The sequence below is a fragment of the Tamandua tetradactyla genome, chromosome 20, assembly GCF_023851605.1.
Source record: "Tamandua tetradactyla isolate mTamTet1 chromosome 20, mTamTet1.pri, whole genome shotgun sequence".
Classification (NCBI taxonomy): domain Eukaryota; kingdom Metazoa; phylum Chordata; class Mammalia; order Pilosa; family Myrmecophagidae; genus Tamandua; species Tamandua tetradactyla.
The window spans coordinates 21,776,436-21,787,070 of NC_135346.1; the positions used below are offsets into that span (position 1 = coordinate 21,776,436).

The 10,635-nt window shown below is 54.2% G+C and overlaps 1 protein-coding gene across 7 annotated transcripts; it reads right to left on the reverse strand.

Annotated features, from left to right (window-relative positions):
- Nucleotides 1-213: 213 nt before the first annotated feature.
- On the reverse strand, nucleotides 214-10,506 carry FCHSD1 (FCH and double SH3 domains 1). 7 transcript variants are annotated; one of them, XM_077137255.1, is made up of 20 exons: nucleotides 10,425-10,506; nucleotides 10,095-10,192; nucleotides 9,482-9,527; nucleotides 9,011-9,078; nucleotides 8,534-8,669; nucleotides 8,312-8,448; nucleotides 8,151-8,214; nucleotides 7,305-7,433; nucleotides 6,065-6,187; nucleotides 5,808-5,900; nucleotides 5,261-5,386; nucleotides 4,776-4,880; nucleotides 4,406-4,567; nucleotides 3,666-3,794; nucleotides 3,506-3,589; nucleotides 3,221-3,338; nucleotides 2,885-3,105; nucleotides 1,988-2,075; nucleotides 894-949; nucleotides 214-763 (listed from the first exon to the last, which is right to left on the reverse strand). In XM_077137255.1, exons 1-20 carry the CDS (start codon nucleotides 10,443-10,445, stop codon nucleotides 650-652), a joined length of 2,118 nt encoding a protein of 705 aa, XP_076993370.1. In that variant the 5' UTR covers nucleotides 10,446-10,506; the 3' UTR covers nucleotides 214-649. The 7 variants fall into 7 exon arrangements, with proteins under 7 accessions (XP_076993370.1, XP_076993373.1, XP_076993369.1 ...); XM_077137258.1 differs by having other exon boundaries at nucleotides 214-788; XM_077137254.1 differs by having other exon boundaries at nucleotides 8,534-8,675.
- Between the last annotated feature and the right edge of the window lie 129 nt (nucleotides 10,507-10,635).

Genomic DNA, 10,635 nt, shown 5'->3' on the forward strand with positions numbered 1-10,635 from the left:
CTTCCACCTGGATTTGCACGGTCTCAGGCTGGGGACCTTGGGAGAAGTCCCTCCCACCTCACCTCCCAGTTTCTTTACCTTCCCCTGCCTGCCAACAGGCCATCTGACCCACCTTCCCCAATACCTCTGGCTCCATATGCTCTAGCACTGGCAGATGGGAGCAGACCCCTGCCCTTGGTGGGCCCCTAAAGCAATAGTAACTTAGGCCCCCTGCCCTCTTGGCACAAGAGGTCCCAGCTTGGGCTTCTTGCCCTTTATTCACTGTCAATAAATCCGCTCAGACCATTACAGCTGCTTTTGCCTCCTGGCTCTAGCTCCTTCTGACTCCCAAAGCCTGCCCCTGTCCTGGCCCCAGCCCCAGGTATCCAGGGTGCAGTGGGGCAAAGAGCTGGGATGGAGATGCAGATGGGTCAGAGCCACTCAAGACTTTGGAGAGGTGGGTTCCAGCCCCAGAGCTTTCAGGATGGGGTAGAGGGGATTCCAGCCCTAGAGATGGGGTAGTGGTGGAAGAGGAAGGGGCAGCTATCTATAGAGATGGCAGAAGGAGAATGGGTTCCAGCCCCAGAAATGGGTGAGAAGAAAAGTTTCTATCCCTGGGATGAGAGTAGAAATGGGGGTAGATTCCAGCTTTTGGCTGTGTTGTTCAGGATCATTGAGGGAGTGGTCTCTGACAGCGTGGGGTTGACAGCAGCATCACTGGGGGGCAGTGAACACCCTGGTCCTCAGGTGAGGGGCTCCGGGTGGCCAGGATCCGGGGCTTTGGCTGGTGGGGGAGGTGGTGGGCGCATCTGTAAGGAACACACAGTCCCATCCATTCCCTCAGCTCTGCTGACAAAACGAAGAGATGGAATAACCTCTCGTCACACAATCTTCTCCAAGGCAGGGGTCCTTACCGGCCTGAGTCGAGGTGCCATCAGGTCCAGGGGTCCAGCGCAGTCCAGGGATTGATCTGGATATAGAACCACAAGTCAGTTTTCAGATTTTGTTTTGTTCACTGCTGTATCCCCAGCACTTAGGTCAACGGCACTCTACAAATACTGTAGAATAGTCACCAATTTTGGCCATAAAATCCATCACTCCATCTATGCTCAACAAATACTCATCAGGCACCTGTTGTATAATCACCCCCGCTCAAGGTTCTAGAGCAGGGGAGGTGGGATACAGCACTCCCATCCACAGCAGCTATCAGGAACCTAGTACATGAAATGTCAGCAAACACAACAAATGACTGGGGGCGATATCATTTAAAGTGAACTAGGGGTACTGGAGAAGGTAAGGCAAAAAATGTGTATGGGGTTCCTGAGGGTCAGGGAAGGGAGGCTCTGAGGAGAAAGTGGAAGTACCAGGAGGTTTTAGAAAGTGTGGGCATTCGAAGGGGAAAAATGATAACACAAATCAAGGTGTTTGCAGGATTCTAGGACACTAAGAACAGAGAATGTGTATTAGGAGAACACTGGGAGACTGTGAGAGAAGTTAGGTAATTAAACAATAATGATGATGGGTGCAAGGGTACTTTAGTGGTTAGAATGCCCACCTTTCATGTAGGAGACCTGGGTTCGATTCCCGGACCATGCACCCCCCCAAAAAAAAAATTAATGATGATGATGATGATAAACAGCTACGACTTGCATACTTACTATGTGCCAGGGACAATGTCCTGTACTCTGTAGACATCTTTTTTAACCCTCACAACAGCTCAGTGAGATAGGTGACTTTCCTACTCTCACTTTGTAAAGGGAATAAACTGAGGCCTCTACAGGTTGAACATTCCACCCCAAATCACACACCAGGAGGTGACAGAATAGGGTTTGAACCAGTCAGCCTGGCTCCCAAGCCCAAGCACTTCTCACCACCATGAGGCAATGAGCCTGTCCTGTGGAGGTGCCTGAAGGTAGGCAAAGGAATGGAGTATGGCCCCGGAGAAGAGTCCCAAGTCTCTTTCATCCCATCTCTCACCCTTCCCAGGGCCCCCATTCCCTCTACTCACCCCCAAGCAGGACAGGTGCAGGGGGCCCATCCAAGGCAGAGGTGGGTACAGGAGGGGAGAAGCTCGGAGGAGAAGGGGATGGCAGTGTCTGGGGGTGAGGGTGGGGCATAGAGTTATTCCTGGGATGTGGGAAGATTTCGCCAGCTTTTTCTCTTATTCAACCTTCAATTCCTATCCCATCACTCCCTAATATGGGGAGTGGCCAAATGCTTGTACCTGGGCAGGGGTTGTAGCTGATACCTATTTCGATAACTAAAATTGTACTGAGCACTTACTATATGCCAGGCATTCTGTTAGCACATCACATGCACCAATCCAGTCAATCCTCACCAACAAATCTATGTAGTAGGAGTTTTTGTGATTCCTAATTTAGAGATGGAGCTCAGAGAGGTTAAGCCATTTGCCAAGATCACAGAGCCAGGCAGTGGTAGAGTCCTGGCTAGAACCTGGGGCTCCTGACGGCCATGCCTGTGTTCTTCCTGCTATATTATCATAACAGGTATCCTATATAAAGCACCTCCCGTGTGCCACCGTGCTAAGGGCTTTATCTCCATTCTCTCTAATCATGACATTGAGCCTGCTGGAGTAGAAATTATCTCTATTGAAGGGATCCCATTGAAGTTTCTACGTGAAGATGTCAGAGAGGCTAAATCACTTTTCTAAGCTCACACAATAGGAATCTGAGCTCGGATACATCCACATTAAAGCTGGAGCTCTGAACTGCCATGTCACAGTGCCTTGGTTTTTCCCTTTTTTTCGGCCCAAAGGAGATGGGGAGGCTCAAGCCACCATAGGATGTGAACCCAAGGAGGGGAGAAGCATTAAGACAATATGGGCCTACTGGGGTAAAGGGTGAAACCAGAGATGCCTGGGGACCCAGAGAGGAGGATGCCTCACCTGTTCAAGGTCTGAGGGGTCAGGGAGCCCTGGGGGACCAAGCAGCTCCTCCACCAGCAGGGAGGGGAAAACACCAACATGGCCCCCAAGTTCTCCCCTCCAGAAGCCATCGTCCACTCCGTCCTGGGCCCGGGGCAGCAAGCGGATGAGCGCCCCCTCGGGGAAGCTCAGCTCCTCTGCGCTCTGTGCTGTGTAGCCATACAGGGCACGGGCCAGGAACGCTGCAGAAGCCCGGGAGAGATGGTGAAGGGGGTAGGTGGCAGGGGTGCCCCAGGACCACGACACCCCAGGGTCATAACCACCCTGGGTCCCCGGACCCTGAATTTCCTTCCTTACCTGTGGGTTCTGCCCCCGAGAGGTTGTCGCTGTCGTGGCCCCTCTCAGGGAGGGAGAGGTCCGAGAAGTTGAGATACCGCTCAGGGATGAAGCCTACCTCGCCACGCTGGTTCCGAGCCTGCTTGCCCAGCGATGTGAACAGAAATCAGACTTGCCTTGGCAGCCCGTGGCCCTGGCCCTCCTCTGCTCAGGCTTCCGGCTTTGCCTGGCTGGGTCCTTAGGGACCACGGAGAAGTCCCTCCCACTGCCCACCCCGCAAGGTCAGAGTCAGGGTCCCCTACCCACCTTGACCCATTCGTCAGCATCTCCCTCCTCTATGACCTCCAGCCACTCGCCCTCTGTGATGGTCAGCTCGTCCTCGCGCCCAGCCTGGGCCCCACAAGGAAGACTCAGGACTTGGCGGTCCCCCATCCCTACCCAGCTGAGGCCCCACCCCCTTTCACACCTGATAGCCAAACACCACGTGTGCGGGGCAGGGGAGGGGCCTGGTGGTCATGGCTGGGGGGACAGTCTCCTCAAAGAGCTCCCCCCCCTCCTCACATTCCTCGAAGTCGGAGAGTTCAGCATCCTCAGCCTGGGGGTGGGGGGGAGAGAACAGACATCACGGGAGTCCCACTCCGCACCAGCTGTACCTCCCACTCCATCCTACTCCTGAAAGACACGGTGGATCTGCCTCCAAGGTATGGATCCACCCAGCCATTCACTATGAATCACAAGCAAGACTACCATAGCAGGACAATACTAGTGACAACGAGTTACAGTTGCTGACTGCTTACTAGGCGCCAGGCACAATGCCACATACAGCTGACCTATATTGTCTAGTTCAACATTCATGATAACTCGCTGTATTTGCACAACTATCACCCACATTTTACCAATGAGGAAATTGAGGTTCAGAAAGGTTAAATCAATTTCCAAGATCACACAGCTGATCAGTGGAGCAGCTAGCTGTGTGCTCGTGGAGCCACTCACAGCCCGCCCCCAGAACATCAGTTCTTAGCCACCATACTACATTCAAAATAAAAATTTATTAAGAATCCTCTGTGCCAGAAACTGCAAAGTATTGTACTTAAATGATTTCATTTAAGCCCCACAGCAACCCCTTGAGCAGGTACTATTGGAATCTCCCTTTTATGACGCCTACCTTCCATGGGTGTGTATGGGTAGGGAGAGGAGGGGACTCACAGTGGGAGAGAAGTCCTTCTGGGACAGCCGGGCCTCACTGAGCCGTCGCTCCTGTTCTACCTCGTCCTGGGCCTGGGTCATGGCTGGCTTCAGCCAGTGCTGTACATCCAGGCCAGCCCCCTGCAGCAGGGCCAGGCGGGCAGCCCCCTTCACCTGGCTTACCTGGCATGGGGAAGAAGCATTAGTCAAGGCTACGGCCTGCCTGGGCTTGCCTCTGGGAGTGAGTGGAAGCCTGCCAGCTGGGTCTACCCTTGGCCCCCTGCTCCCCTCCACCCCATCATCAGACAGAGGAATGGAGGGCAGGGGCTGGGGCAGTAGATTGGCAAAGTTGCCTGAGCAGGAGGGCTAGGCCCCAGAGGCTGGGTCTTACCTGTGCCCGTCGGATGCTCTCCCTCACTTCCTGTAGCCGCTGTTCTATGACTGCAGCCTCCCGCTCTGGGGCCTGCTGCCGCCTCTGCTCCAGCCGCTGCAGTACCTGGTTGGGAGGCAGAGGACAGGGGTGGGTGGGGAAACCTGGCACTGTGCTGGTTGCTTCATGTGTATTATGTCAATTTGCTCTCCCTATGAGATGGGTGTCATTATTAGCCTCACATTAGTGATGAGGAAACTGAGGTCCAGAGAGGTGAAGTCACTCCCTCACCCAGGTTTATATAAGTAGGAAGTAAAAGAGCAGGATTTGAACCCAGGTCAGTTTAGCTCCAAAAGCTATGCTCTTAACCACTGTGCCACACTGTTGGCTTAAAGTACCTTTCTGCTCCCTTCCTGCTTACAGCTCCCTGATACCTCCAGTAACTCCAGGATCCCTGTCCCCCAGCTCTTCCTGCCCACCCCCAACACCTGCGTCCCCCTCCTCACCCGCTGCCCGTGGTTCTGGATCTTGTAATCGCGGGCAGCTCGGCTTGTCCAGCGCTGAACCTCTTTCTCCAGGCCACTCTCCCCAGCCACGCCTCCTGCTCCCCCCTCCAGCTCCAGAACACACACCTGAATGGAAAGGGGGTGCAGGGCTGTGAGAAGACCAGATGCCACTCCCTCTCGACTCCCCTTCTCTCCAGTTCCCTTCTCTTTCTTCTCTCTGTCCTGTCCTCCAGGGACAGGGACAAAGAGGTGGGGACACATGTCTATGTCCACTGACATAAGAGTGCATCCGTGTGGCAACAGACAGTCCCAGAAATTGGGAGCAGGTTGAGGGACAGAAGTGGAATAAAGAGGAGAGGAGCAGCGAAGTGACTGAAAGGTTGAGATGAGGTGTGCTAGTCTGTGCTCCCGGTTGGGGGGAGTGTACTGGAGCTCTGACACCCCCAGCCAAGGTTTTAACAGTGGCGAAGTCAGTACCAGACAAGGGTAATGGCAGAGGAGGCCTAAACCACATTTGGCCTGGATCCAACAGGCAGCGAGGTCTCACCTGATCAGTCCCTGCTGGTTGAAACTGTTGAGGTGGCATGGGGGAAAATACTCCGGGCTCCTGAAGAAGCTTCAGATCATGCTCCCAGCTTATCTAAGGATTGGAAAAGGACAGTCCTTCATTGGTTATCCCTCTAACCCTGTCCCCTCTTGGAAGAGGACCAGGTGAGAAGGAAAGGGGTAGAAATGCATTAGGTTGGTCTAAATTAACAAAGGGTAAACATATCAGGGTGAGTTCTTACAGGGCACAGCCCTCACCTGGGAAGCTGCCTGTCCCCCACGGCGGGCGTGCTCCACGGCAATCTCTGCGGCTTCCAGTTCCGTGTGGCTCAGTAAGGCCAGAGGGTCCCTCAAGTGCTCTGACAGCTCACTAACCAGGGCCTGGAGAGAACCCCAAGACATTGAAGTCACCTTTCCCACAGGCCTGTGTTGCAAAGCTGACTCTGTCCAGACTAGGAAGGATGATGGGCATAGGGTATGGGAGAAGGGAAGGAGTGAAGCATTAAGATTGCTTCTGATAATAGAATCTCACGTGGGTACAGCACTTAACAATTTAAAAAACACTTTCACATTACTCTTTTGAGCCCCATTACAGTCCTATGAGGTAGGCAGAGCAGGGGTTATCCCTGATAAGTAAACTGGGGCTCAGAAGGGTCAAGAACCTTGCACAATGTCAAGTCTCAGCTAGAAGCAAAACCAGAACCCAGATATATATCTTCTAGCCACTCCAAGCAGGCTAGGTCCCTGGCACTGTGCCAGTTTGAAAGGATGTGTGTACCCTAGAAAAGCCATGTTTTAATCCTAATCCCATTTTGTAAAGGCAGCCATTTCTTCTAATCCCTATTCAGCACTGTTTGCTTGAAACTATAATTAGATTATCTCCCTGGAGATGTAATTCAATCAAGAGTGGTTGTTAAACTGGGTGGGGATGGGTCTTGATTAGTTTACTGGAAGCCTATAAAAGAGGAAACATTTCGGAGAAAAAGGAGATTCTGAGAGAGCAGAATGATGCACCCACGAGAAGCAGAGTCCACCAGCCAACGGCCTTTGGAGATGAAGGAAAATGCCCCCTGGGGAGCTTCATGAAACAGGAAGCCAGAAAGCTAGCAGATGACGCCGTGTTCACCACGTGCCCTTACAGCTGAGAGAGAAACCCTGACCGTGTTCGCCCTGTGCCTTCTCTCTTGAGAGAGAAACCCTGAATTTCTTCGACCTTCTTGAACCAAGGTGTCTCATGAACCTTCTTGAACCAAGGTGTCTTTCCCTGGATGCCTTAGATTCAACATTTCTATAGACCTGTTTTAATTGGGACATTTTCTCGGCCTTAGAACTATAAACTAGCAACTCATTAAATTCCCCTTTTTAAAAGCCACTCTGTTTCTGGTATATTGCATTCCAGCAGCTAGCAAACTACAACAGGCACCATCCAGCATGGGGAGCAGGAAGCAGGGTGAGGTCTTGCGCATTGAGGGGCATGGGTATCTGGGCTGGGACTGGCCTTGAGCAGGGTAGGCAGTTCCTCCTGGTAGTAGTGGTCAAGGTGGGCATTGGTGGCCACCAAGTTGAGCAGGTACTCGTTGCGGGCTGCCCTCAGCTGTTGGGAATAGTGGGCTGACTGGACAGACAGCTGGAAGGGAGAAACAGGTGTTGGCAGGGAGTCCTGGACCCCAGGACTCACAGCCCCTGCTCAAAATCCTCTAGTAGCTTCTGCACATATTTAAAATAACATCCAAATTGCTCTTTATCATATCTCCTAGGTCCTACATGAACTGGTCCCTGCAAACTTTCTGTTCTCTTTTCACAGTGCTTGTCCCCTTGCTTATACACTGGCCTTCTCTCGGTTCCTTGAGCCTACAACGTTATTGCCACCTCAGGGTCTTTGCATTCACTGTTCCCTCTGTCTGGAATGTTCTTTCCCTAGATCTGCTTGACACTCAAGCCACCTATTCAGAGGGACTTTCCCTCTAAATTACTCCCTGTTACCTTTCATGACAGCCTCTTGTCTTAGTTTCATCTTAATTTGATTATTTATTTACTGCTTGTCTCCCCCAAACAGGCTGTGAGCTTCCTAAGGGCAGGTAACTACACAGCATCCTCAGTGTTCAGAACAGTGCCTAGTACAGAAGAGGCCCTCCATAACCTCAGGTTAAAGGTATGCATAAGAAAGGTATTATTTCCATGTTGTGGATGAAGAAAATGAGGCCCAAAGAGATCAAATCATTTCACCAAGGTCGCCCCTAGGAGGTAGGGGAGCCTAGACTCAAACCTAGTCTCTCAGACCTATGCTCCTGGGCTCTGAACCACTAGACAACCCTGCCCCCTACCACACCCTCATCCCCCAAACCTTGGTGCTAAGTTTCTGGAGACTGGTCCGAGTATGGAACAGCCCGTGGTCACTTCGGTTCAGCCTGAGTTGGTGAGAAAGAGGAGTCAGAATCAGGCCCAGCCATGGTGCTTTAGCTTCACCACTTCCTAGCCATGCCCCCTAATTCCCCATGCTCCCACCTAGCCTGGACGTCGGCTGCCTTCTCCTGTGCCAAGGCCCACACACGTTCTCGCTGCCCATACAGCTTCCGACTTCGGCTCAGCTCCCGGACAGACTGCAGCACCTCAGCCTGCGCCCTCTGGAGGTTTTCTGCTCCCTGGGGACATGACATCCAAAGACCTGACCCCAGACCACCTCGAGCCCCAAGCCAGCCCTTCCTTCACCCCATTCACCGAGCATACCTTTCTAAGCATCTGGTCCTTGGCGCTCCGCCCTGTGCCTCCTGCCAGATCACGGTATCGGTCGGACGCCTGGAGCCGGGCTTGGCCCCCAGCCACGGTGGCATCCAGCAGGCAGCGCCAGGCACCAAATACTGTCCTATTCCTCCCCAGAGAAGGTCTGTTTTGAAGAGGGGGCCACTCCAAAGCTTCATGAGACCCCCTCCCCCAACACTATGGGAGAAGAGTGCTTCCCCATCCCCACCCCCTGTCTGGGAGCCCATCAATCGATCAGCCCATTAGCTCAGCCACAAGGCTCACTCATGCCCTCCACCCCCACCCACAATGTCCTTGCTGGGTCAGCTCCACTCCCGCTGCTGTGTCAGCTCTACCTGCAGCTCACGTGCCCTCTCCCCTCACTGGGCTGCACCCCTACAGGTTCCTGGGGCTGAGTTCCCCATCCCTTCTTAGCTCCTTTGACTCTTCCTTCATGGCACCCACCTGCTGTCCATTTCCCCACTCCGGTGACCTTCCCGCTTCAGGAATGGTCCCGCCAGTTTCTGGAGTGCCTGGTGGAAAAACCATCACAGACCCAGCTCCCTTTCAAAGGCCCTCCCCAACTGGGAGAAAAGGGGATTCGAACATAACAATTTATGCACTGAATACATATTAGGTGTCACTCCAATAAATGCCTTGCATTAATTAACTTATTTAATCCTTACCGACAACCCTACCAGAAGGTACAGTATCATTATTATTACTCCCATTTTACAGAAAACGAAACTGAGGCCAAGTAGTTAAGTAACCTGTCCAAGGCCACACAGCTAATAGGTAGCACAGCAGGGATTTGACACCAAACCTGCCTGACTACAATGTGCACTTGCCCAGAATAGAGGTATGTGTGGAGGGACGTTGCTGGTGGTATAAAGGAGGCTGGAAAAAAGGGAAGGTTCAGAGAAAGAAGTCCCGTACCTGCCCATACTCCCGTTCAATGGCTGCCCTCTGCTTGCTGTAGGATCTGTGGATATTGGCGTGGGGAGGGAGAGGTACAGATTACTGCTTGGTCCTGTTCTCCCACCCTTGATCCTCTCCTCAGCCCGGACAGGAGGAAGAGGGGAGCCAAGCCTAGAGTGTGACTACACCCGGAGAGAAGGGGGCTGAAGAGACAGAGTCCTTGAGATCACCTCGGGAAGCCACAAACTGGACAACCTCACCTCCTAGCTCAGAGCCCCAGCAGAATCCTCCCCAGCCCTGGAAGACCATTTGTGGGCTTGGAAGTGAGGGCCGATGGGGGCTGAGGACGGCGTCCAACAGCCTGCCAACAGGTCTGGAAGAGGGAAGGGGGATTCTGCCCTAAACTGGACGGTGGGGGCGGAGAGGGTGGCATGGGGTCAAGAGGTTTGAGGGAGGGTCCCTGTGCGCTGATGTGGGGTGGGGGTGGGGGAGAGTTCCTATTCAGTGTCTGGAGAGGCAGGCCTCGGGTGGGGGCCGGGAGTGGGCAGGTTGGAGGGCTCTTCCTCCTGGTCCCCCAGCAGGCTGATGTTGGGGACGCGGCGGGGAGGGGACGTGTGGGGTCGACGGCTACCTGATGTCCTCCAGCAGATCAGCCTCCTTCTGCTGCCGGGTCTGAAAGTTGCTCAGCTGCTCTAGGAAGCGAAGTTTCACCTCCTGGGCCGGCTTCACCTGTAGGGGTATGAGGAGGGTGAAGGGCCCGGCGAGGGGACCCTAAAGAACACTCGGCTCAAGGAGCGGCGAGGGGGCGGGGCCGAGGAGGGGCTGAGTTGTTTCCTCGGTTACTTCAGGGTTGGGCCCTGACCCCTCCCCACTCCCCATCCCCCACCACGGGCCGGGTGCCCTGTTAGCCCCCTCCGCTCCCCCCGGCCAACAGAACCCCCTGTCCCCGGGACAAGCTCACTTTTCGAGGCGGCGGCTGCATCTCCGCTCCGGCCCAGGCGGCGCCTCGACTCCGGAACTCAAGGAAGCCCCGCCCACGCAGATGCCCCGCCCCGGACCCGCTCCGGCTCCGCCCTCTCCCCGCCCTTGCCCCGCCCACGCCTGGTCCGGCTCCGCGCCGGGCGCCGAAGCGCCGGGGGGCCGCAGAGGAACTAAACCTCCCTCACTGCTGC

What these genes read in the sequence shown, in the direction of transcription:
- FCHSD1 (XM_077137253.1), bottom strand. Translation starts at nt 10,445, where the DNA reads ATGCAGCCGCCGCCTCGAAAA. An exon ending in AGTGGGGAAATGGACAGCAG is followed by an intron (nt 8,691 to 9,010) that starts GTGGGTGCCATG and finishes TCTTCAAAACAG; the next exon opens with ACCTTCTCTGGGGAGGAATA. An exon ending in GCAGCCGACGTCCAGGCTAG is followed by an intron (nt 8,215 to 8,311) that starts GTGGGAGCATGG and finishes TCACCAACTCAG; the next exon opens with GCTGAACCGAAGTGACCACG.